This window comes from Phocoena sinus, chromosome 15 (assembly GCF_008692025.1).
Source record: "Phocoena sinus isolate mPhoSin1 chromosome 15, mPhoSin1.pri, whole genome shotgun sequence".
Lineage (NCBI taxonomy): Eukaryota > Metazoa > Chordata > Mammalia > Artiodactyla > Phocoenidae > Phocoena > Phocoena sinus.
This window is the reverse complement of record NC_045777.1, coordinates 40,260,162-40,287,285: the sequence shown is the minus strand read 5'-3', so window position 1 is coordinate 40,287,285 and position 27,124 is coordinate 40,260,162. Positions and strand designations below refer to the sequence as shown.

General features: G+C 39.1%; 1 protein-coding gene across 1 annotated transcript in view; it reads left to right on the top strand.

Annotated features, from left to right (window-relative positions):
- Positions 1–27,124, top strand: part of SEL1L2 (SEL1L2 adaptor subunit of ERAD E3 ligase) — a 61,531-nt gene that overhangs the window by 21,213 nt on the left and 13,194 nt on the right. The window contains 9 exon segments of the mRNA XM_032605713.1: positions 6,497–6,550; positions 6,966–7,025; positions 7,111–7,192; positions 8,606–8,760; positions 16,501–16,569; positions 17,429–17,506; positions 21,268–21,330; positions 21,897–21,984; positions 26,560–26,758. Coding sequence (XP_032461604.1) covers positions 6,497–6,550; positions 6,966–7,025; positions 7,111–7,192; positions 8,606–8,760; positions 16,501–16,569; positions 17,429–17,506; positions 21,268–21,330; positions 21,897–21,984; positions 26,560–26,758 — 848 coding nt within the window.

Here is a 27,124-nt window from a genome sequence, read left to right as displayed (position 1 = left end):
GAGCTGGGTCTTAGTATTGAGTTGGAGATCTCTGAGAGAGCTTTCACGGTTTGATATTACTTGGGGCTGGGAGGTCTCTGGTGGAACTCGGCTCTCCCACCTCAGAGGCTCAGGCCTGACACCCGGCTGGAGCACAAAGACTATGATTGTGGAGGCTTGGTGAATACAAAATCTGATATAGTAGGCCAGTAAGATGGAGACTCTGGGAAGAGTTGCAGCCCAAAAGAAGGCTGCTGGCAGAATCCTATCCTCTGGTCATTGGCAGGAGGCTTCATTTCCTTACCATGTGGAGCTCTTATTAGGGATGCTTATAACAAAGCTTCTTCCATAGAATGGAAGAGAGGAAAAGGGGGAGAGAAGGACAGAGAGGGAAAGGGAGAAAGTCAGGGGCTGGGAGAGTGGGCCCCAAAACTTTTTATCTTTTTGAGCAAAGAACTGTTCCAGGTGCCTTTTACAGTCTTCTAGGGAATTGAAGTTTTTTCCATTAAGAGAATTTTGTAAAGACCAAAATAAATGGAGATCCGAAGGTGCAGTGTTTGGTGAATACTGCAGATGAATCAGAACTTCCCAGCCAAGCTGTAACAGTTTTTGCCTGGTCATCAAAGAAACAGGCAGTCTTGCATTATCCTGATGGAAGATTATGTGTTTTCTGTTGAATAATTCTGGATGCTTTTCATTGAGTGCTGTTTTCCGTTGGTCTCATTGGGAGCAGTACTTGTTGGAATTAATTGTTTGGTTTTCTGAAAGGAGCTCATAATAGAAGACTCCCTTCCAATCCCACCATATACACAACATCACCTTCTTTGGATGAAGATCGACCTTTGGTGTGGCTGGTGGTGGTTCATTTCGCTGTCCCACGATCTCTTCCTTTCCACATTATTGTACAGTATCCACTTTTCATCGCCCATCACAATTTGTTTTAAAAATGGAACGTTTTCATTATGTTTCAGTGGAGAATCACATGCAGAACTATGGTCAAGAATGTTTTTTTCGCTTAAATTATGTGGAACTCAAACATTAAAGCAATGAACATAACCAAGCTGGTGCAAATGATTTTCAGCACTTGATTTGTATATTTTGAGTATGTCAGCTCTCTCCTGCGTGGTGTAACATTGATTGTTCTCAGTTATTGCTTTGATTTGATTGCTATCCTCTTCAACTGGCCTACCCAACAATGGAGCCTCATTCAGTGAGAAATCTCCAGCACGAAACTTCGCAAACCACTTTTGACATATTCGATCAGTCACAGCACTTTCTCTATACAGTGCACAAATCTTTTTGTGCATTTCAGTTGCATTTTTACCTTTCTTGAGATAATACAGCGTAAAATGCTGAAAATGTTGCTTTATTTCTTTCATCTTCAATATTAAAATGGCTATACAAAAATTCACCAGTTTTGTTGTCTTTTTTTATTTTTTATTTATTTATTTATTTTTATTTATTTATTTATTGTGGTACGTGGGCCTCTCACTGTTGTGGCCTCTCCCGTTGTGGAACACAGGCTCCGGACACGCAGGCTCAGCAGCCATGGCTCACGGGCCTAGCCGCTCTGCGGCATGTGGGATCTTCCCGGACCAGGCCACGAACCCATGTCCCCTGCATTGGCAGGCGGACTGTCTACCACTGAGCCTCCAGGGAAGCCCTGTTGTCTTTTTTTAAATGCACACTGATATGACAGCTGTCACATACAATCTAACAAAATTGTTTGGAATAAAGTTAAAGACAACTAAGTGCTACTAGAGCCATCTTATGAAAAAACCGAACTAACCTTTGGCTCACCCGATAGAATGATGTAGTATTTGCATATAACCTACACACATCCCCCTGTATACTTAAAATCATCTCTAGATTACTTACCATGTAAATGTTATGTGAATAGTTTGCAGTGCACAGTAAATTTAAGTTTTGCTTTTTGGAATTTTAAAAATATTTTTGTTCTGTGGTTGGTTGAGTCTGTTGATGCAGAACCCCCCAGATACAGTGGGCCAACAGTATATATTTTAATCTATTTTATATGCTAAACTGTCTTTGCATTCTAGGAATAAATCCCATTTGATCATGGTGTACAATCCATTTAATGTGTTGTTGAATTCTGTTTGCTAATACTTTGTTAAGGTTTTCTTTTCATCAATATACATCAGGGATATTGGTCTGTTGTTTTCTTTTCTTGTAGCATACTTGTCTGGCTTTATTATCAGGGTAGTGGTGGCCTTATAAAATGAGTTTGAAAGTATTCTCTACTCTTCGGTTTTTGGGAAGAATTTGAGAAGGATTGGTGTTATTCTTTAAATGCTTGATAAAATTCTCCAGTGAAGCCATCAGATCCTGGGCTGTTCTTTGTAGGAGGTTTTTGATTACTGATTTAACCTCCTTACTAGTTATAGATCTGTTTAGATTTTTATTTCTTCATGAGTCAGTCTTCATAAGTTGTGTGTTTCTAGAAATATATCCATTTCTTGTAGATTATCCAATTTTGGGGTGTATATTTGTTCATACTACTCTCTTATTATCTTTTTCATTTCTGTGGCATCAGTTGTAATGTCCCCTCTGTTATTTCTGATTTTTGTGTTTTGGGTCTTTTTTTCTTAGTCTAAGCATTTGTCAATTTTGCTGATCTTTTGAAAAACTAGCTCTTAGTTTCATTGATTTTTCTACTGTTTTTCTATTCTCTTTTTTGTTTATCTTTCCTTTATTCTTTATTATTTCCTTCCTTCTACTAACTTCGGGCTTCATTTGTTCTGTTTTCTTTACTTGCTTGAGGTATAAAGTTAGGTTGTTAATTTGAGAGCTTTTTAAAGTAGATTTTTATCTCTATAAACTTCCTCTTAGTACTGCTTTTGCTGCATTGCCTAAGTTTGGTATGGTGTTGTTAGTTTTCATTTGTCTCAAGATATTTTCTAATTTTTCCTGTGATTTTTCTTTGACCCATTTGTTATTCAAGAGTGTGTTGCTTAATTTGTGCATATTTGTGAATTTTCCAGTTTTCTTTTTGCTATTGATTTCTAGTTTCATTCCACTGTGGTCAGAAAAGATACTTGGTATGATTTTAATCTTTTTAAATTTGTTAATATTTGTCTTGTGGCCTAACATATGATCTATCCTGGAGAATGTTCTATGTGATCTTCAGAAGAATATGCATTCAGCTGTAGTTGAGTAGAGTGTTTGCTATATGTCCATTAGGTCTAATTAGTCCTTGGTGTTGGTCAACTCCTCTGTTTCCTTATTAATCTTCTGTCTCGTTGTTCTATCCATTATTGAAAGTGGGGAATTAAAATCTCCTACTGTTATTTTATCACTATTTCTCCTCTCAATTCTGTCATTGTTTGCTTCATATATTTGAAGCTCTGCTGTTAGGTGCATATACATTTATAATGGTTATATCTTCCTGGTGAATTGACCCTTTTATCATTATATAATGTCCTTTGCCTCTTGTGACAGTTTTTGACTTAAAGTCTACTTTTTCTAAGTGTGATCATCCCTCTCTTTTGGTTACAGCTTGCATAGAATATCTTTTTCCATTTTTTTCACTTTCACAGCCTATGTTTGTTTTTATATCTAAGGTAAGTCTTCTGTAGACAGCATAAAGTTGGATCTTGTTTTTTATCCATTGAGCCTTCTATGTCTTTTAATTGAGGGAGTTTAATCCATATAAAAATTGAGAGTAATTACTTAAAGAGAAAGACTCACTATTGACATTTTGTTCATTGTTTTCTGTTTGTTTTATAGTTATTTTGTCCTTCTTTTCCTCTCTTGATGACTTCCTTTGTCTTTCATTTATTTTTTTGTAATGGCATGCTTTGATTCCCTTCTCATTTTCTGTGTGCATCTTCTGTAGGTATTTTCCTTGTAGTTACCCTGGAGATTACATAAAACGTCTTATAGTTATGACAATCTATTTTAAATTGATATCAACTTAACTTCAATCACATAGACTCTGCCCTCCTCCCGCTTTATGCTATTAGTGACACAAATCACTTCTTTTTACATTTTGTATCAATTAACATAGTTTTTTAGTTACAGTTATCTTTTATGCTTTTATCTTTTAAATTCTCTACCAGAATTAAAAGTGACTTATCCACCACCATTACGGTATTACATGATTCTTTGTTTGTCTATGTATTTATTATTACCAGAGAGCTTTATATTTTTGTATGCTTTCATGTTGCGGGCTAACATCCTTTCATTTCAACTTGGATTCCCTTTAGCAATTCTTGTAAAGCAGCTCTAGTGTTGATGAACTCCCTCATCTTTTGCTTATCTGGGAAGTTCTATATTTTGTCTTCATTTTTGAAGGTTAGGTTGTCTAGATACAGTATTCTTGGTTGACAGCTTTTTTCTTTCAACATTTTGAATATATCATTTCACTCCCTTCTGGCCTGTAATGTTTCTGCTGAGATATCTGCTCATAATCTTATGGAAACTTCCTTGTACATGACAAGTCTCCTTTCTCTTGCTGCATCTGGTGCTCTATGTCTTTGTTTTGATTATAATGTGTCTTTGTGTTGGCCTCTTTGAGTGGACTCCCTACTTGGAGTTCTTTGAACTTGAATTTAGATATCTATTTCCTTTCTCAGGTTTGGGAAGTTTTCATCCAAATTTTATTAAAATAAGCTCTCTGCCCTTTTTCTCTCAGTCTTCTGTGGCTCCCATAATGTGTATAATGTTCAGTTTTTTTGTGTTCCTCAAGTCCCTTAGGTTTTCTTCACTTTTTTAAATTCCTTTTTTTTTATGTTCCTCCAACTCAATCATTTCAAATGACTTGTGTTCAAGTTCACTGATTCTTTCTTCTGCTTGATTAAGTCTGTTGTTGAACATCTCTAGTGAAATTTTCAATTCTATTATTGTATTCAGCTCCAGAATTTCTGTAAGTTTTTTTAATAGTTTCTATCTCTTTGTTGATTTTCTCATTTTGTTCATGCATCATTTTCCTGATTTCATTTAGTTGTTTATATGTGTTTTCTTGTAGCATTTTGAGCTTAAGATGATTGTTTTGAATTATTTGTCTGGTAATTTGTAAATCTCCATTTCTTTAGGGTAATTTTTAAAGATTCATTTTATTCCTTTGGTTGGGCCATATTTCCCTGTTTCTTTATCTGCCTTGTTATTTTTTGCTGTGATTTATGCATCTGGGGAAACAGCCACCTTTCCCAGTCTTTATGGACTAGATTTATGCAGAGGAAGACCTTCACCAATAAACACAGCTAGAGATTCTGCGGGTCTCTCAAATATTTTCTGGGAATGTGTCTTCTCTGGATTTGTGTTTGTAATTTCCCAATTAGAGATTTCTTTTTCAGGAGGTTGTAATCACTTGCTGTCTCTGGTGGTACTGCCTTCTGTGGTACTGCAGGTTCTCTAGTGTTGCAACAAGCCTCCAAGCTCTCTTTTTTGCTTAGAGGCCCCCAGCATCTAAAGCATTCCATTTCTGTCAGTGCTCCAAATCAGATGAGATGAAAGCCAAATCTTCGATCAGCCCCTCTTCAAAAGTCAGAATTCCCACTCTGTTTTTCTCTTTCCTTCCCAAGGGAGAAGCCATGAGATGGGCTGTTTCTCCTGATTGTGCCGAGTTGTGCTGGCTGCCATCTGCAGTATGCTATAAGTTCTCTGATGCTGCAACAATCCCATGAGCTCTTTTGTTCTCAGAAGCCCCCTGGTTCCCCATTAGCACCCTGTATCAGGCAAGACAGAAATCAGTCCCTCAGGCAATCCCACCAAAAGCTGGAATACTGGACCTAAGTTCCACTCTCCTCTTTCCCTCCCAAGGCAGAAGCTCCAAATTGGACTTTTTCTCCTGATCACACCAAGCTGTGCTGGCCTGGGGGAGGAGTGATTGCAGATTAAATAACATTAAAAACCTGCAATAAGATTGCAGATTAAATAATGGCTTTTCTAACCTATTTTAATTGCCTGTTCTTTGCTGTGAGCTTGACTGGGTAACTAAGTTAAGATTTCTTAACTGACTTCTGAAGTTCTCATAAAGGCTTTTAGGACTGTGTATTTTGGCTACATTGGAGAAACAAGGCTTGGGGCTTCCTATTCCACCATCTTGCTCTGTGTTCAGACTTTCACTTTTTATTCAATATAATTCTTCTTGTTTGAACTTTTTATATCCATCACATTTTATTTTTAAAATATGTAAAAAAGTATTCAAATTAAAATTTAAAAGTATTGGAGAAAAAAGTCTTTTCATTGCCAAGAAAGGTAAACACATAGAGAGCATTGGTTTATACTATTTTATTACTATAATTATTCTAAAATTCAGTAAGTATTAGCTTATTTTCACATATATTATACAAAACTTCCACTATTGTAACCTTTTCCAAATTTTTCTTGTTGCCTTAGCAAAAGTGTAATAAGGCAATTTGCTATGGTATAAGAAATAAGTTAACAATATAAATAATTATAGAGCAGACATTTAAAATACCCCTTACTAATGTAGGTAAGGATAGCTGTAAAATAAATGGATTTGTTGAGTTTTTCTTTTTCTTTTGGGCTTTAGGCATTAGGATTTTTGTCTTCTTGTGGAATAGGAATGGAATACAATCAAGCTAAGGTAAGGTCATTCTATTTTTTTCTGGAACAAAAATGATTTTTTAACGGGACACTGAATAGAGAGTCTACTCTTTAAGTGAAGGGCTCACTCTAGTGTGGTGGTTAAGAGCACAGCTCAATAGTTAGAGAAGTTTAGGGTCCTAATGCCATTTGTTTCTTAATGTTCCATATTATCAAGTTTCAGATAATATCTACTCCATAGGGGTTTTGTGATGTTTAAATGAAATATCATGTACAATCCCCTTTTCACAGACTCCAGACCTCAATAAGCCCCCAGTGAATGGCAGCCATCTTTACAGAGAAAGAGAGTGAAATTTGTAATTTATTTTGGAGTAGCTCAAGGTTAGGAATAAAAAGGCAATGATTGGGTTTGAGTTTCAAATTTAAATGTCGAATAACCTTTTTTTAAACTTTAGGCACTGATATATTACACCTTTGGAAGTGCTGGAGGAAGCATGATATCCCAGATGATTTTGGTTTGTAATTAAATATTCTTGGGCCCAAATAGATGTGTTATAAATATAGCATTGTCAAAATATTAAGAATTTATATGTGTTTTAGGGTTACAGATATTTGTCAGGAATCAGTGTTCTACAGAATTGCGAAGTTGCCCTAAGTCATTACAAGAAAGTGGCAGATTATAGTGAGTAATCCACATAATTTATTTTAAGATAAAGAGATTTGCCAAGCAATTAAAAAAACAAATCAATACTAGTTGAAATATTTATGAAAGTATTTAAAGACTGTGCTTTAGCATCGGTTATAATACAATTCTTTTAATACAATGTAGAGTTTCTGATTTCTTAATAGTTACTTTTCCAAAAGTTTTAAATGATTGTACTCATCTGTTATTTTTGTTAGTTCATGTCTCCAAACAATTCTATTTTACTTGATCTTGTGATCTTCTTTCCTTAAACTGAGAATTTAAATATAACATGAATAAATATTAAGCAGTTTCTGTAATTCTAACATTTAGAATATGGGATGACTTGTTAAAAATTCCTGAAGAAATGGATGTAAGGTACATACCTTGGCAATCTCTATTGTTGCACTTGAGAACAATTCAAGTAACCATTATTCTATTACCCTATCCTTTGTCTACAAAAAACAGAGCACGAGGTTAATATATATTCCTAGAATCATTTTCAAAGTTGCATGTAATATTTCCTCATGCAACATCACTGAACCAGACTACATAATAGACTTTTATATAAAAATCTTCCAAGAAGTGAATAGGGTAAAGTCCATGGTTAATTTCTATGATCAGAATAACATCTGAATTTACATCTTTGACATTATTAGGATCTGAGAAAAGAAAGAAAAGAAAATTACTTTTGGGGCTTCCCTGGTGGCGCAGTGGTTGAGAGTCTGCCTGCTGATGCAGGGGACACGGGTTTGTGCCGCGGTCCGGGAAGATCCCACATGCCGCGGAGCGGCTGGGCTCGTGAGCCATGGCCGCTGAGCCTGCGCGTCCGGAGCCTGTGTTCCACAACGGGAGAGGCCACAGCAGTGAGAGGCCCGCGTACCGCAAAAAAAAAAAAAAAAAAAAAATTACTTTTGAATTAAAGATGTTATATATATCAAGATGTTTTTGTATGCTTAATGAACTGGAATTACCAGATATATTTCAAATTGTGTATTTTGTTAGGTTGACTCAACCATATTTGAAATTTATTTTCAGACTATCCATAGGAAATAATTAAGAAGCAGTTCTTACTCTTGTATTGTAGTTTCAATATACCCAGTAAAAGTCAGTGATAGAAGGAGTTGGTTGCCTTCTTCTGAAATCTGTCTTCTTTCCTGAGCCTGCTTGGCTAGGGTCTTACATATATTGATACAATATTTGTATAGGCTGCAAAAAATAAGTAGTGTCTTGTACTTTTCTGAGAACCAAATAAGCAAAATTCTATCTCCTAAGGATATTTCTTTTCTGTTAGTAGACCAGATCTCTGCACAATTTGAAGAGAATAGGCCTAATAGTTTTTTTCTGTAAGCTGACTGCTGTCTCTTACAGTCTGTGTATTCTGGCTACTCTCTGGCTTGTTTCTATTCACAGTTGCTGACAAATTGGAAAAAAGTGAAGGTGTTCCAGTGGAAAAAGTGAGACTAACTGAAAGACCTGAAAATCTGAGTTCTAACAGTGAGATTTTGGACTGGGACATATACCAATACTATAAATTTTTGGCTGAAAGAGGAGATGTTCAGATACAAGTAATGTATGCAGATGAGCTTGAATTTTTAGAACATGCAAATTACAAAGAGCTTAGATCTCTCTGAGTCCTAGAAGGGTTAACAATGCTCCATCCTGAATGGGAAAGGGAAGAGAACCCCCTCTTTGTTCTACTCCTTTTTTGTCTGTATCTTTCAGTTCCTTATAGCCTATGGGAGAGCCAGTTGCAATAGTAATGGCATTGTTTTTTGCATTTACTCCTAAAAAAATTATTACAAAAAAAAAACTAGATTGTAATTATAGGAAAAAAGTACCATCCAATGTTGGTTTTAATATGAATGAACTCTTACCAGGATCCAGAAATACCCTGTCCTTGGAAATGGGAATGGAAATAGGACAGCATTGGTTCTTGGTTCTCTTAACTCTTGAGAACCAAGAGTTAAGGCCACTAGGTTTGCGTGCCCAGGTGTTGCTGTACATCACCAGGCCAGCTTTCTGGCCTTGAGGAAGCCATATGACCAACATCAACCCAATAAAACACAGAATTGGGAATGGTTTTCTGCTTCTTTTTTAAGACATGCCAATTGTAGCAAACTGGATCAATATACTGCATTAAAATCAAGTAATTTTTTTCTTTTCTTTATTGAAATGAATACTACTACTAAAATAATTGTCAAAACTCATCATTTCTAGGTATCTCTTGGACAGTTACATCTAATTGGGAGGAAGGGTCTACATCAGGATTACTATGTAAGTCAATCTCAAGCTTCAGTCATGTGGGGTGGGAAGGATAATGGTGAGAGAGGTTGGCGGGGCCATGAAAGGTGAGAGGGTGGGTGGAAGAGTTGCTGGGGAAAGCCCACTGCTGCTTCCTTGGTCAGATCTGCTTCCCAGTTTTTGAGGAAGAACAAAGTTCACTAGAGAAAGCACTTTTCCTACCTGCCTCCAAGTACAAAGGGGTAGAGGCCTGTGAAGGAGTAGCTGGGGCTGGGGAGTTTCCATGGTCCCACTGAACCCTCTCTCTTCCCACCCAAACTCACTGTTGAACTGGGGTTAGGTGAGGAGGATACACCCATTCCCAAAGGCCAGGCTGTGGAAAGTCTACCTGGGAGTTAACACCTCAACCCCACTCAGCTAGATTAGAGGACAGACTGCTTTCAATATAATTAGGTATATTATTAATCATCTTTATACATTTGCAAAGCTCCTTTCAATCACTTTGCTTAATCTTACCTGATCCCAGTGAGGTTAGAAGATTAATTAACAATCCACATTTATGGTGGAGAAAAAAGCAAATAAACTTGACCTACACAGGATCCTCCTCAGTAAGATGCCAAAGACGTTGGATGAGATCTTGTCGTAATCCTGATTGTGGTTTCAAGGCCCTAGATCCCCACAGATCTGGGGAACTAACTGGGATTCTTTTAAAAGATGATTTTGCAGCCCTTGTCATTTTATACAAGCCATGTGCTCACTGTCTCAAAGGAACACACACTCTGTTTCAACATAGTCCCAATGGCTAAGCAATAGAAATAACTACTTTGTATGGCAGTTACATAAAAGACTGATCTGTTATTACTTTCTGTTTCACTTTATATTTTATTTTATGAATGTACCTTTGGTACTATAGTTTGTGTTTTATATGAGGTACTATACTCATTAGGTAAATGTCAAAGTTAATTTTATAAGATGGGATAAAATAGGTAGCAATTGAAATAAGCATATGCATCCCAAGACAGCTCAACTGAAGGTCTTCAGATTTTTAAAAATCTTCACAATAACTAAGGTTTTAGCTTCTTAGATGAGAAGTTCTGGATTCACACGATTCCAACATCAGATTTCAGCCTGCAATGGGTTTCTCCTGTAAACTATAAGATGCATAACTGAGAATTCCCCATTTTCCATAAAGACAAAATTTGATTGTGAAGGTGCCCAAACCATGCCTATATGGAATGCCCACTAAGCTTTGCAGAGTACATAAGATCCCACAAAGCTAAGCATTGGGCTGGCCAAAAAGTTCATTCGGGTTTTTTGTATGATGGTATGGAAAAACCCGAACGAATTTTATGGCCAACCCAATACTTCCAGTCAGCTCTAGCCACCATGAACACCAGATGGGAGCTGTAGCTGCCTCTAGGTGAGAATGAGGTGCAATCCCAAGGCTGACAATAGAAGAGTCTGGTGCTGTAGTGGCAACAGCTAGGCAGTTGGGTATCACCCAGGAGCCCAGTCAGGCTCTACTGTGGGCTCATTCACATTCATTATCTCTGTTTTACAGATGAGAAGCTGAGGCTGGAGAGATGAAGTAAATTGTTTCAAATCTCACAGCTAGGTAGTAAGATTGTTAAGGAGTAAAATTTGAACTCAGGATTTCCACATTCAAAGCCTGTGCTCTTTTCATTAAACTTTGCTTACTCTTGACCTGGGCAAAAAGAAAACACAAATTAAAAAAATGCAGCCATTGAAATCTAGTTTCCTCATTTGTAAAGCAAGAAGAAGGAATGATATAATCACTCAGGTTTCTCCAAATTCTCTGGTGGTATGTTAGGCCCCAATCTTCCCATCTAGACATCTAAAAAGGCTGGTTTAATTCCAGTACCATCCCAGTAGTTGGGCAAGCACAAGCTGGTCCTTCCTGCTTTCCTCAGTCTAATAAATCTGAGGTTGCATGGAGGACTCCAGTCAAGGTATCAAGACTGATTGGCTTATATATCAGTTAGCTTAGGCTGCCATCATAAACCCCATTCCCAAAATTAGGTGGCTTAAAACAACAACCATTTATTTAATTCATGATTTTGGCAGGGCAGTAGTTGTGGCTGGGCTCAGCTGAGTAATTCTTCCGGTCTGGGCCAGGCTCAGCTAATCTTGGCTGGGCTTACTCACACATGTATAGTTAGCTAGAGTTTTGGCCAGGGCTGGCCCATTTATGATGGACTCATCTGTGACAGCTGAGATGACTGGGTCTCTCTTCATGCTCTCATCCTCCAGCCAGTTGGCCCAAGCTTTTCACATGGCAGTCAAAGGTTCTACAAATACAATAGCAAAAGTCTCTTGAGGCCTAGGGTTGGAAATGCCGAAATCACTTCTGCCATATTCTTTTGGCCAAAGTAAGTCATGAGGCCTGCCAGCATTGAAGGAGTAGGAAAAAGAATTTCTCCTTTTAATAGGCAGAACTGCAAAGTATTCTGGCGTGTTTGCAACTTGCCACAGCTTAGCTGCATCAAAATCAACTTGGAAGAGCATGGAGATGCAGAGGGGAGAGAGAAGATTAAAGGATAAAGCCAATTTCTGAAAGGCTGTTGCTGCAGCTCTTCCCATGTCTAGCTTCTCATCCTTCAAGTCTTACTGCATCAGAGAGGGCTTTCTTGATCAACTCTTGCTTTTTTTTTTTGCAGTACGTGGGCCTCTCACTGTTGTGGCCTCTCCCGTTGTGGAGCACAGGCTCTGGACACACAGGCTCAGTGGCCATGGCTCACAGGCCTAGCTGCTCTGCGGCATGTGGGATCTTCCCCGGACCGGGGCACGAGCCCATGTCCCCTGCATCGGCAGGTGGACTCTCAACCACTGTGCCACCAGGGAAGCCCAACTCTACTTTTTTATCACTTATCCTATCATGCTGTGTTTATTTTTCTCTAGCCCCTCTCACTCCTTGTACTATACTGATCTTGACTTGTTTGCTGTCTCCCCACGATGGAATGTAAATTCTTATCTATCTTTCTCATTACTGTGTGTCTTGTACTCAGATTAGCACCTTGTACATATTAGGTACTTAGTAAATATTTACTGAATAAATGAGTAAATGAGTGAATGAATGAATGACAGCATCCTAAGAATTAGACATTTTCCCCAGCCTAAGAACCACCACTTGAATCAGTATGCTAATGTTTTAGTCCACCAAAGAAAATTAGTAGTGTAAGGCTCTTTATAAATATAAGTGATGCCCAGTACTGCCCAGCAAATTAAACATCAGAATACCTGGAAATGACTAGCTTGCCTCTTTCCCCCCTCCTCATTGTTTGATTGAATTAATTTCTCTTATGAGTTGTCACCACAGGCAACATTTTCACCTTCCCCTCCCCACTACCAAATTCTTAATTATTGAAAAGTATTGTATATGCAATTCTTGATTACATTGTCTTGAATTTGTACACATATATTTTAATGTCATTTGCATTTCTAAATATATACAGGCTCAGAATTAATTGGATTAGGAAAGCTGGGTGTTTTGGTGCGTATTATTAAAGTGGATAATGCATAATTAAATTAAACCTAGTGGAAGAATAATATCAAGTATGTAAAAGCAACAGCTTTGTCCACCCTGCCACCTATTAAAAAGAACAGAGCTAATACTATCCCCTTTAAGAGTGGCTTATAGAACCTGTGATAAAAGAAGATTCACAAATGTTTTTAGAACAATACATTTTCTTGGCATTTCATTCTAAAGGAAATGTTATAAACTGATTAAACTAGGGACTTTCTTAGAACCAACAAAAAAATCATGTCTATTTTTATTTTAAAAAGAGATGTGCATTCAAATAATGAAACTTCACTTAGCATAATGCCTGAGACATATTATAGTTCATCCTATCTAAGACACCATCAATTATAAGATACATTATGTTCTACTGAGGAAGAGAAAACACTCCCAATATAAATTATATTATGCCATTGATAGTAAGAAATGTCCTGATTAAAATGGGAGAGGAGTTGGGTGCTGTACATCTTAGAATCAGTAAAATATGATGGTGGGTGCTCAGTAAATATTTGAAGAATGGATGGATGGATGGATCGTGTCTTAGTCTGTTTGAGCTGTTATAACAAAAATACCACAGACTGGGTGGCTTATAAACAATGAAAGTTTATTTCTCACTGTTTTGGAGGCTGGAAGTCTGACCTCAGGGTACCAGCATGATTGGGTGAGGGCCCTCTTGCAATGCAGGCTTCTCCTTGTATCCTCACATAACAGAAGGGGCAGGCTAGCTCTCTGGGGCCTCTTTCAAGGGCACTAATCCCATTCATGAGGGCTCTGCCAGTCACCTCTTAAAGACCCCACTTCCTAATACAATTACCTTGGGCATTAGGTTTTCAACATATGAATTTGGGGGGAACACAAATATGCAGACCATAGCAGATGGATAGATGAATGGATGGATGGATGGATACTTGACTCTTTGAGAGCAAGAACTCAGGTTTGCCCATGCATAGCCATCAAAGTAGCTTGCATGGTTCTTTCACATGGTGTTTAATAAATGTTTATGCGATTGAAACAATAGCATTAAAGGCAGGTTAACGTAAAGATAGAGAAAAGAGAGCTGAGATGCCAAGTAAGCCAGGAAAGAGGAAGGGGAAATGAGAGAGAGCCTCAGTTCCTTTGGTCTTTACAAGATCATTATACTGAAGGATGGGGAAAACTCCAGGATTCTTATTTGCTTCTGGGGAATAGACGATTCTCTTTTAACAGTTCAAATCTAGAGTCCCAGAATGTAACTTTTTCCCCAGAGCTCTCTATTGCCAAATATTTGAGCCCAAATTCTGAAACTGGACTTTGAAAATGATTTCATAGAATCATAATGCTAGAGCTGGAAGAGACCATAAAAATTAAAATCCAGTCCCCTTGTTTTAGAGATTGACAAATTTATCTTTTCATTCAGTCATTTATTCTTTCATTCCAGAAATATTTTCTGAGTGCCTAACATACAGTAGACACTGTGCTAAGATACAGAGAATTCAACATTGGGGGAGACAAAAAATTAAGCAGACAGGTCAATGGATGCATGCCATGATAGGGAAGGACAGGGTTCCCAGAAGCACAGAGGAAGAGAACATGAATGAAGAAACCAAAGCCTGGAGCAAATTTGTACTATGACTTGCACAAATTATAGTTACTGACGGATATATTCGGGTCTTGGTTCAGTAGAGATATTCATAAGAAATACGATTATTTCTTATACTGATGTGTTCTGATAGGTAAATCATACGTTTAGTCATACCTTTGATTTATTTACCAATATGTAATTGGTAAATCATACATTGCTACAATTTTCTCCTATCCAATTGACACCTACGTTATTCCAGACATTTTAGACAGCATTTGTTTCAAGACTACTTCATGCTCATAAATCTCCAATGGCTTCTATTTTTTACCAAATAAAATGAAAGTCCTTAGCCTGGTATTCAAGACTGTTTATAATACGGCCCCATCACATTTTGGCTAGTCCTAGCTTTTGGATGCTCTACTTCATGTGTACCGAAGTAACTACTATTTCCTGGACACACCTTGGACACTCCCATCTCCATTCTTTGTTCATGTTATTCCCTCAGCCTATGATGCCTTCTGCACAGTGAATCCTTTATCTTTTGTACGACCTTTATCATTTAAGCCCTCCTTCTTTAAACCATGAAGGCAGAGTGCCAAGGACATGGGAATTGGATTCAGGCTGCTGGCGGGTTGCCAGTACCAACTGCATGAATCTGAGTGTCACTAAATAGGCGCAGATATTAATAATAGCTTCCTTACAGTGCTGTTGTGAAAACTGAGTAAGAAAAAGCTTGTAAAACACTTAACATAGAGCTGCATACAATTTCTATTATTCTAAACCCATCTAATTCTTTTCAGTGTTCCTTTTATGTCACCTATCACTTATTGTCTTACTGCTATTTACATCTACTCCTTTTTCTCAACAGTATTGTTCGGGAGCAAATGTAGGGACAGGGTTTTTTGCTCATCTATGAATCACCTATAATACCTGCCATACTACTATATGTATGGCAGGTTTCAACCAAGTTCTTGAAAGGATAAATGAAGAATAGAAAAGGTGGATGGATGAATGGATGCATGATGTGATGAGGTCCAGGATGGTAGCGTTTGTATTTACTTCATGTCCACAAGGCAGACCGACTTTAGTAACAAGTGTGTGGTTCTCACATAAGTTGGCAATATTTCTAGAGCAAATTTATGTATAAAAGAACTACCTGCATTTCTTCCTTGAACATTCTCTTCTCTTTGGGAAGGAGTGGATCCTTGCACATCAATCTAGTCAAGGCTTTTTAAAGAGAGAAGAGTTGTGTCCTAATAAGACACTTTGGCGAGTGTCTTTATTTCTCATTCCTGGGGCTTATTTCTTTTATTTCTCCATGTGGTCTCTGAGGAGAACTGATGGAAGGTCACGATGAGGCCTAAGGAATGAGGCAGCAAGAGACAGGTCAGCTCCCATGCGTTCTAGACTGAGCATTTCATTTAACATTATGACCCAGAGAGAATCAAAGGCTTTGCTGGCCCCCTTCAGTTTGATTTAGAAAGAATTGGTCTGAAGTTCACCTCTGCGGAAAGTCCTGGGCTCAGCAGGCAGCCAGCTGTGTCTAGTCCTACTCCCTCTGCCTCATAAACATTAGGATGCTGTATATCCAATTCTGCCAATTACACAAATTGTCTTATGCAATAAGTACATACTGACAACATACAAGTGTACTTTTTTAAAATAATGGAGTATTTAGTTCTGCAGCTGGGCTTTATCTGTCCTCCACAAAGCCACATGCCTATCATGCCTTTCCAAATGTGAGAAACAAGCCCTAACATTCTAAAATTATATAGATGAAATATATATATTTATCTCCCACTCTTCAGGTTTGTGATTGAAATAGCACTTGGAGTAGTGCTTTAAACAAAGTGGGCATTTCGTAGATAGTTTTTAATGCATGTTGAATGAAATAAAATTTAGTTCAAAAGCTATTTTGTATGATATGTTCATTACTGTCAATAATGTTGTTCCTTTTCTCTCCAGAAAGCATTATACTACTTCTTAAAGGCAGCAAAAGCTGGGAATGCAAATGCCATGGCATTTATAGGACAGGTACAAGCTTCATCTTGACCAATATTTTTCATTTCTTAAAACCTAATACTACCAGCTAATTGAACCCAGTGTAGGGTGACAGGGCTGCACACCTCCTTCATGGAAGCAGCTAAGCGGGTCATTCGGCTACAAGCTGAGAGTAGCATTCTTGATGTGACAGTTTGGGAAGAAGCCCCATACAATAGTGGTCTTTAGCCAGGGCACCAAAAGCTGTCTTGAAAGTGAATGTGGCCCAGGGATCCTGGCTGAGTGTAGCTCAGAGCCCCTCTGTTGAGCCCTTGGCAGGTAACAGGAGATCTGGGCTAGATTGGGACAGGCCTCGACCCATTGAGGTACCTCCTTCCTCCATCCCTGGAATGAGAACCAGCTCCAGACTGACCGAAACCCAGCTCCTCCCTGACTGATGGGAGGAGCTGTTGTGGAGTGTCCCTCTGGAGAGGCATCTTCTTCTCTCCTTCAAAGACCACTCACACTCCTGTGTGCTGTCCTTGGCTCCCCGCAGCCAGTCTGCATCAGTAACCATGGGGACAAGTGCCCTGCTTCCAGAGGGCTACATACAGTAAATTTAGATGCAAGGAAACATGAAAAAACACAGATAGGATCCTTTTTTTTTGCCCTTGGGCAAGGGCACTCCAGAATGTATGTAATAGATTGTATCCTTAGTTTTTCCAGTTATAAAAATTGAGGTGAAATTCAAATAACATAAAATTAACCATTTAAAAGTGTACACTTCAGTGGCCTTTACTACATTCACAGTGTTGTACAACCATCACCTCTATGTAGTTCTCAAAGATTTTCATCACCCTCAAATTCCTTAGTTTTTACATCTTTTCATTTATTTTATTTTATTTTTTTGTAGATGTATTTAAAAGGGAATGTTGCAGCACCACAAAATAATGCTACCGCTTTCAAATACTTTTCTATGGCAGCTAATAAGGTATGTATTCAGCCCATTTCTGTAAAAAACACTTGCCTTTTATTACATGCAGACTGGTGCTGAAGAGTTAAGTCCAAAGCCCCATGCCAGACTAATGGGCCTGGGAGGCGTTTAGGGTCCCGGGGAAGAAAAATATCGTTGACAATAAAATATGGGGTGGGAGTAGGCAGAGACACGTCTCACCTTCTTGGTAAATGGAAAATGGCAGTGCCTTGTGCTGTCCTAGCTGGAAGCCAGACAGAAGCTCAGCTCTCCCCTCCACCATGCGGTAGATGAGGCCATCTAGCTCAGGAAACAGGAAACAAAAATGAGGACCGAGGAAGGGAAAACTCAGTCAGTAACTGCAGTAAGTTGAGTACAAAGACAACCAAGAAATGCCCAGTTTTTTCTCCCTTGATCTTACCCAAAGGCTCTGGCTCAGGCAGAAGGTTGTCGGGCAGCCAGGACAATATGATTGAGAGCATGGCGCTGGAGACAGAATCCCTGGTTTGAATGGCAACTTACTAGCTGTGTGACCATGGACAAGTTACTTAACCTCTCTGTGCCTCAATTTTCCTATCTATAAAGTGAGAACATAGGAAAATTTGCCTCATATTATTGTTGTCAGGATTTAATGGGTTAATAGTTATATGCCTCGTATTGTAAAGTACCTAAAGCAGTGCCTGGCAAATAGTAAGTGTTGTGTGTCAGCTATTATCTTTCCAAGTCTGGGGCCAGTAAGGTAGAATGAAGTTCAAAGCATATCCGAGGCAGAATGGATTGGATCTGTGAGGAAATATAGAAATTGTGTAGTGTGGCTCCTGCCGCTGAAGTTCTTGCCTTGGTTCCTAAGATCAGTGAGGCTGGTATCTGTCAGGTGAAATTTAGCAGACTCCCCTAAACCCCTGTAGTGCATAACGTCCTCATGACAACACTCACCAACCTAACGTTGGAGAACAGCCTTGGTAAACTTTCTAATCCTGCACGGTAGGAAGCATTTTGTTGTCTTCCACTGTCTTACAGCAACACAGGCAGTAGAGATGTGCTCAAATGGAGAATATTTTCAACTGTTCTCGGTTTTCAAAAGCCCACACGCTGCTTCAGGAGCCTATTTATAAATGACTAGCACCTCGGAGCTGCTGCTATTGTGGTTTAAATTACTGAGAAGGCTGGTATTCGGCTCCTCTCCTCTCCCTTGTAATTTATATGAAATTGTTGCTCAGCGAGACAGTCATCCAGAGTACCATTAGATTAGGATGACAAGGAGAGCAGACTGAAAAAGAGGTGGTATAATGTAACAGAGGAAGATCTCATGTGACTGGGCAGATAATGCTGATTTTTCAGTGCAAAGGAATAATGCCAGGGAGCTCAGTGTGTAAATTAACCCAGCTCCCCCAAGCTATTCAAGGGCTGTGTAACCAGTAGTGATCTGAGCTACTCGTGTTCCAAACCTGAGCTCCCTTCCTTTATGGTCATTATTATGAATGGCATCAGGTGGACATAGCCATGTAATCCTTTACCATCTCCTGGACAGTTTATTAGACTCCTCACTTGGGGTCACTATCAAAGTAAAGAGTTTCTGCCTCCCACTCTTGCACACCCATACTCTTCTTTTACAACTATTTTTTAAACTGTTGCTTTTTAAATTTGTTTTTAAGTCATATCAGTACCAGGATGCAAAGCTATAGACTCTATGACTTCTTGTGTCTTACTCAGAAACATGAACAGTTATCCTGTGTTGGGCCCAAGTTGGACCATATTCTTCTGGTTTCCTCTCTCACACCTCTGAACACATCAGGTCCATCCCCATCTTCACACTTCTGTCATTCCCCCCTTCCCAGAATCCCCCATTCTGAATACCCATCCCCCAGAGCAGAGCTCGATCCTCTCTCCCACCACAAAGCCACCCCTACTCCCTTAAACACATCTTTTCCCTCTTCTGAACTTGCCCTGTGTTCACTCTGTGTACTGCTAGACACTTTACTGCTTCTACCCTGTGCCTTCTCTCCTACTGTCTGAAGGTCATGTCTCTTCACCTAGAGGAGGCCAACGGTCTTAGTGCCTTGTAGGGGTTCCTCAAATATTTGCCAAATGTGACCATCTGGTCCCTAAGTTCACGTCAGTTAACCTGAGCAAGAGCATTGAGCCCTAAGGCAGAAGTTATGTATGGGGTGGGAGTGGTGGTGCCTGCATATATGTTTTGTTTGGCTCAGAAAGAGTTTTAAAAATTAGGAAATTTCATATCAAAATCTGGATGTCCAGCTTTTCTTGGAAAATGAGAAGAGCTGTCCACGTGAGGCGGCCTTTCCACATGATGACAGCTGGCTGCAGCAGAGAGCCGGGGAGGTGCTGCTGCCTTTGGACAGGGCAGGTGCTCTCTGGTTTGCCTCAGTCTCCACCACTCCCCCATCACCGGGCTTAATGTACTTCTTACATTACTTGCATGGCTCTGGAGGTATCTGAGTTGGCCTCTCCTGAGTTGAACATTCTAAACAGGTACTCTGGGCCTTAAACAGTTGGTGAGTCATCCAATGAGACCCCGGTTTCCCAAGGATTCTCTTAGAGAAAGAAAGAAATGTGTCCCTAGTATTCTAACCTTTCTCCTCCTTCTCCCTTCCTCTTTCCTTCCTCTCATTTCCCTTCCCTCCCATTTTTTTCTCAACATCTAAATGAAGATAGTTAAAAGGAAACAGACTCACTAGACTTTACCACATGGATCACACCAGGCCTTACTATCCCCAGAGCAGACTATCCTAAAACTCCTGGAACCACAGGTAGTAGTCAGGGGAGAAGAGGGAAGAGGATAGTAGACATATACCAGCTGTTTTAAATACAGGTGGACCATCCTCAAGAATTCTTACAATAGCTGGCCCTTTGACATGCATAGGCTCCAAGTCTGGAGTCTTGAAATAGTTGTTGAACTATGCCTTCTCTAGTTATGTGCTATTCATGTATCACCAAGGAATATTCTGGTTGCATCAGCAATAATTACATTTCAATTCTTAAATTATTAAAACTAATTACAAATAAATACAAGTGGTAAAGAGAAATTTGGAGAGTTTTCTATCAGAACTTAAGTCCCTGAGGAAATACTATAAACCTTACAAGCAGTAACAGTGCTTTACCATCCATAATAGCTAGATTGAAATTCATAGAGTCTCCAAATGTTATTTGGCCATATATGTCAACCTCCTTTGACCAAAGCAGGTAACAAGTGTCTAGATAGACTTCTCCCTTCTGAAAAACTCCTACACATCCTTTAAGACCCAGCTCAAATGTCAACAACTCCGACAACTCAATCTGCTCAGTCCCTAGTCTCACCCACCGTCACCTAGCCTCCCTCTTCTAGGTGCCCACAACACTCTTTATCTGTTTCTACTATAGGACTTACCACATTTGACATGATTAAGAGGTCCTACCTAGTGGCTCAGAGCCCAGGAGTCTATAAGGCAGGGATCACGGTTTATTGATCTTTTGACTTTCATCTCCTACCTCTGCCCAATGCCTGTTACGGAGTCACACACAAAGCAAGCACTAAATAAATGCTGAATGAAAGACTGGAGGAAAGATTTGACTTTCATCTCCCTCTTTCTAGTCAGAGGTGGGTTATGAAAGTGTGAAAGGAGAAACTAGAGAGGGTCAGAATAACACCAACTGCCTGATTCACCTGCCTTAGTTCATCTCCTACCGGCTGCATTTCAAATATTGTGAATGATTTTGCAATACTTTTCCGTATGGTGAATTCTTCTGGTACTTTACTTGGATTTTTAAACCTGTTCCAGGGCAATGCCATTGGTCTTCATGGGCTTGGTCTTCTTTACTTTTATGGGAAAGGAGTTCCTGTGGTAAGTTAAATAATTTTCTTATCTTTTTCAACATTTCTAGCAATTTATTAGGGTGAAATTCATGATCACTGATTAATCTAAAGGAATTAGTCTCTATTACTTGGTTTGCCAAGGTATCATATCTGGTAATAGAGAATAAAATAATTCAGTGAAATATTTGCCAAAGAGACGTAGAAAAAGTTTGTGACAAGAATAACAACCCTAATTATATCTTAGAATCACAGATTCTAAGTAACCTTAGAAATCATCTAAGCCGTGAGGATTTTTTTTTCATAGAGAAATTTATCTTCTTACTTTAACTTCTGTCTTTTGAGTGACCTTCCCCCAATATCTAACAAAACCTACTGTCAATGTAGGAAAAGACATAATTTACAATGAAAATAAGATAATTATTTCTTAATAGAATCTAATATAATAATGAAATAAAATGTATAATACCTCTGATACTACTTTAATTAGCCTAAATCACATAGGGCACTAACTATGCTCTTAAAAAAAGTGGAAGGCAATTGTTACCATGGAGTTATGCATGTACCTTTGAGTAACAAAGTGTAATTATCTTGCAGAATTATGCAGAAGCACTTAAATACTTTCAGAAAGCTGCAGAAAAGGGATGGCCAAACGCACAGTTTCAGTTAGGCTTCATGTACTACTGTAAGTGCTACACATATGGCTGCTTTACTTAGAATGATAAATGCAAAGTCTGCTCCTTTTTTAAGACAAATCAAAGGATTGGTGTAAGTGGTTTAGACGGAACATTCAGGCAGCAATTTGAGGAGGAATTTGAAGATGACAGGAGGAAAAGGACATTTGGGGGGAGGAGGCAATGAGGTGCAATCAGAAAGCTCACCTTTGAAAATTTTAAGTTTGAAGTGCCTTGTGACACTCAGCGCACAACCCAGAAACAAGTATGAAACTCACAAGAAAGGTAAAACTTGGAGAGAAAGATTTGGGGAGACATCAACATACAGGCATTAGTAAGAGTAACTGAGGTTGCAGAGGGAAAGGAGACAGAGTGTGAGAGGAAGGAGAGTGGGCCATGGTGAGAAATCTGATGATCCTTGGTGCCATATTGAAAAGACGGGCAGAGAAAGAGTGGTCATAAGAAGACTGAAAAAGCATGGCCATTTGATTTGGAATTATAGTATTATCTGGCCCAAGATAGGTGGTGCTCCTTATTTTGGGCCAGATAATACTATAATTCCAAATCAAATAACACAGTCCAATGGCATCAGCTCAATGGTTGCAATATATGCCATTGTTTAATCTATAGTCCTCATTTATCTTTGATCAAGATAAAAAATGATGTAACTATCCTTATTAAATTGATTAATACTTTGCATCACAATTATGGCTAGGACTAATACTGTAGCACTATGCCCAGAAAAATGATTCCATAAAAACATCCGAGTTTCAGATCAAAGTGAAGTGTTAATTCTCAAGTGGTACTAAGGGTTAAGAGTCTTATTCCAAAACAGTGGTTCATATACATTTTGGTTCTTATACATACCTTTGTGAATCTGATGAAATATAAACCTTCCCCTTCAGATATGTGCGTAAGGACACGTGTACACACACACCCCCCAAAAAAATGTTGGATACATTTCAGAAACTTACATTCCCTGAAGCCTATCCATGAATTCCAGGTAAAGAATCCCTTCTTTGAATATTTTCTCAGCTTCAGAAAGATTTGAGAATAATCACAATAGTTTGGTCTTAAAATAACCAAAAGTTGTCCAGGGGCAATGATTCGATGCTCTATTCCTAGTGGGTTTTCTTTTATTTTTGAGAAATTTATTTTCTCCAAATTGGCTCATGTCTACTAGAAGAATATCTAAGATGTATACAGCATTGTTTGATTTTCAGAGCACTGGCATATGGTGCCATATGACTTACCTTGGGGCTTTTGCATAATATACATCAGTTGAATTACATTTTAAACTCATGCGATCTTCTCAACAGTTCTAGAAGGTTTCAACCTCATTAATGGATAGGAACCTCAAATACAGAGATATCCATGATGAGTTGGCTAGTCAGCATGAGATTGAAAAAGAGACTCAGAATGCTTGCTCTGGTACCAGTCTGTTTTCTTTGGGCTATGTTGCCAACCAATATTTTAAATAAATAAATAGCAACAACAGTAATAAAATAGTTATTATTTGCTGAGCAGTTCTAAGCATTGAGCTAAAAATAGCTATAAAACCATGAATTTCAAATCAGAATTTTAAATGTGGATTTACGCTGAATGATGATCTTTAACGAACAACATGAACATATTCTTCATCATCTGGTGATTGTCCTAACACTGAGTGTTGCTACTCCATTTTAGTGTTCAAGCTTGCATTAATGCCTGCCATTGTGAAAGCCAAATAATTCCATGGCATCCCACAGCAAGAGAGGTTTCTGGCAGTTCAAATATAAAAACGTAATGAGAGATCTGTGTTCACAGGGCACATAGTGGTTTGAGAAATCTGCTCAATAAATGCTTGTTGTTGATTGAATACTTAGTTTCGAAAATAATATTTAACTTTTCTTCCAGAATACCAATTTAGCAGGAAATGTTATCATAAGTATAAAGAAATCGTTTCCACTCCCAGAAATAAATGGATTAAATTCCCATTTAATGCAGATTTTAATTCCCTAAAAACACTAACCTTAGTGCTAATCTTTAGCAATTAATGAAAATTGGCATGTAAGAATTTCTTGCTGGAAGAATTTTGATAAATTATGAGACTAACTTGAGCTATCAAACAACTCCTTGGAGTTTTAAATTTCATTTTGTACAGCATATTTATGCGAGTAAACCTTTTTTCGCATTAGAAACAGTGAAGCCAAAATGCTGAAAATTATGGAGGCTGACATGAAGCCTCATCATATTAATATTAAATTCAACATCAGTGATTTATTGTCACAAACAACATTATCTGTCATGTTAAACAAATGCTGTTAACTTATACTATGTTTTTATTTGATTTGTGTGTCCATTTTGATTTTTAAATATTTATTGTTGAATAAGGCCTGCAAGTGTGAACAACTTATTTCTAAATTTAGGTTTATATGTTTGAATAATATTATAATAAAATTTTAAATCAAAAAAAATAAAAAAGCATGGTCAGAGGAATGGGGTGAGGAGGAGGTGACCTTAAGTAGGACAAGGGATAGAACTTTCAAGAAAGAGTAAATGAATGAGTACCCCTTTGAAATTCAGTGAAAGGCCTAGTTCTCACTTTTCAAAAAAGAAAAAAAGGAAGAAAGGGCCAAGTATCTGTGGGACTTGTCGATAAGGAGGATTTTGTGAGGTCATTGAACTGGTTGGGATGGAAGCCAGATACAGTGGGCTGAGGTGTAAATGGAAGGTGAGGAAGTAGATGAGTAAAATTATTCTTGGAAGTAGTGTGCCTTTAAATGGAGGAGAGAAGGGCGATAGTAGCATGAGGGGGACCAAGAATCAAGAGGGAGTTGTTTTTAAGATGGTGAGAGACCTGAGTATAATTTTTGGCAGAAAAAAGAGAGCCAGCCAGTGGAGGTGGTTAATGTGTCATGGGAGAGATGAGATAACTGATGAAGAGGTTCTGGGAATATTTAGGTGGCATTTCTGATCTAATCTGACCAGTGGCAAATCTGAAAGTATCTGATCAGGTCCAGGTAGGTGGGGGTCTCATTAGCTTTGATGAAGAGGAGGGATTTCTCACCCTCAAAGACTGGAGAGACGGTGGAATAGATGGTGCAGTTGTAAATCTGGGGAGAGAGGCAAGTGAGGAAAGATAATGTGAGGGTTCCCTCCATGAGCTCAGAGGTACAAAGTCATCTTCTGAGAGCGAAGGTAGAGTGGTTGGGGTAGGTGGTCTCAGAAAGCCGTGAAGGTTTGTAATAATCTTTGTGGGAACTGAGAGAGAGAGAGTGGCTAAGACACGTGTCAGGAGATCTGAGCACACCTGAGTAACCCTGCTGAGTCCTTCCTGTCAGGTGGAGCAAGGGCAGCAGCAGACTGCATCATCAAGAAGACAGGTCTGGTGGCTTCCCTGGTGGTACAGTGGTTGAGAGTCCGCTTGCCGATGCGGGGGACACGGGTTCCTGCCGCGAAGCGTCTGGGCCCGTGAGCCATGGCCGCTGAGCCTGCACGTCCAGAGCCTGTGCTCCGCAACGGGAGAGGCCACAACAGTGAGAGGCCCGCGTACCACAAGAAAAAAAAAAAAAAAAGACAGGTCTGGCCAAGAGGTCAGCTGGCATTTTCCACAATAGCCCAGGTGGAGGGCCTGTTCTCTACGGTCTTGGGAGGTTGCCTAAGATAGCCTTGTTCTTCTAGTTTATTCCAAATCCCAGGCCCAGGGTCTATCAGATTCCTCAAGCATCTAGAATAAGAGTAATAGTTATGGCTAATGTTTAAGTCTTTACATGTATTTACTCATTTAGTCCTCTCAACACATCTAGGGGGTAGCCCACCATTTCTAGAGGAGCAAACTGAGCCATATCTAAGTCAAACATCTTACACAAGATCACACACTTGGTGGAGCTGGGACTCAAACCCAAGTGACCTGCCTCCAGAGCCTTTGCTCTTAGCAGCAACATGGTACTGCTTCTAAAGGCTAAGAAATGTTAGAGCTGGAAGGCAGTTTCAGAACCACCTAGTGAAAGCCCTTCCTTTTGCAAATGAAGTGCCTATGGGTGCCCAGGTCACAAAAGGAGTAATGGGAGAGCCAGGACAAGAATCCCAGCTGCTGGGAGTAGCTGATTCTCCATCCTAGCTCCAAACGCCTCTCCTTGCTCCAAGCAATGAGCTGAGTCTGAGCTGGGCCTCCTGGAGCTGGGATTTACCGGCTCCAAACTCCATAGTTATGGCTGGGAGGAGCTATACTGGTCTCCTGGTGTGGAAGCATGACAGGGATGGTGACACACATCATGGAGGGCCTTCTGGTCCTCAGAGACTACCACTTGGTCTCCTTTTCATTAATTGCAGTTATACCATATTGAGGAGATGTTTTCATGAGACTAAACAGTCCATCTCCTTCAGTTTTCTGAATGGGTCGAGAACATACATTTCCATATTCTTACTTAAAATCTAACTCAACTTTTTTTCCCCCAAATAGTAGATCTAGAGTAGCTTGACTTTTGGTTGGCTTTTCTCATCCTCTTTAAAATAGCAGGAATCACTATGAGCATTACATCCATAGATTATAATGTAAAAAATAATGTAAATAAGGGGTGGCTCAAAATAATTTTAATTTTCAGCTGGCTCTGGAGTATGGAAGGATTATAAACTTGCCTTCAAGTATTTTTACTTGGCATCCCAGAGTGGGCAGCCCCTCGCCCTTTATTACCTGGCCAAGATGTACGCCACAGGAACAGGAGTGTTAAGATCATGCAGAACTGCTGTGGAGGTAAATCACGGGCTATTTCTAAAGCACTTTTCATTTATCACAGAGAGGAGGTGATACTGTCCTTAGATTGTTGGTGTCTTTGATTTTATAGATATTATCTTGTTTCTTCCAGCTGACAATGTGAACACTGACATTGGCCAGGGAGGAAAAGCAGTGATGTAACTCAGACTGGGAAAGGGAGGAAAAGAAATGATCCCTCCTGTCTTGCATCTGGCTTTTCATCAAGTTCAGAGCTTGCCTCCAAATTAAGTTATGGAGCTCTGTTTCAGCGTTCAGTCAAATCTCCAGGGCAATTTGGCACTTCTAGTAGGATTGGGAGTTGTGACTTGGGACATGAAAGGCTTGATTTAGCCTAGAAAATGTAGCTCACTTCTTCCCAGAAAGCCAGGTCCTTAGGTTTTTCTGATGATTTGGAT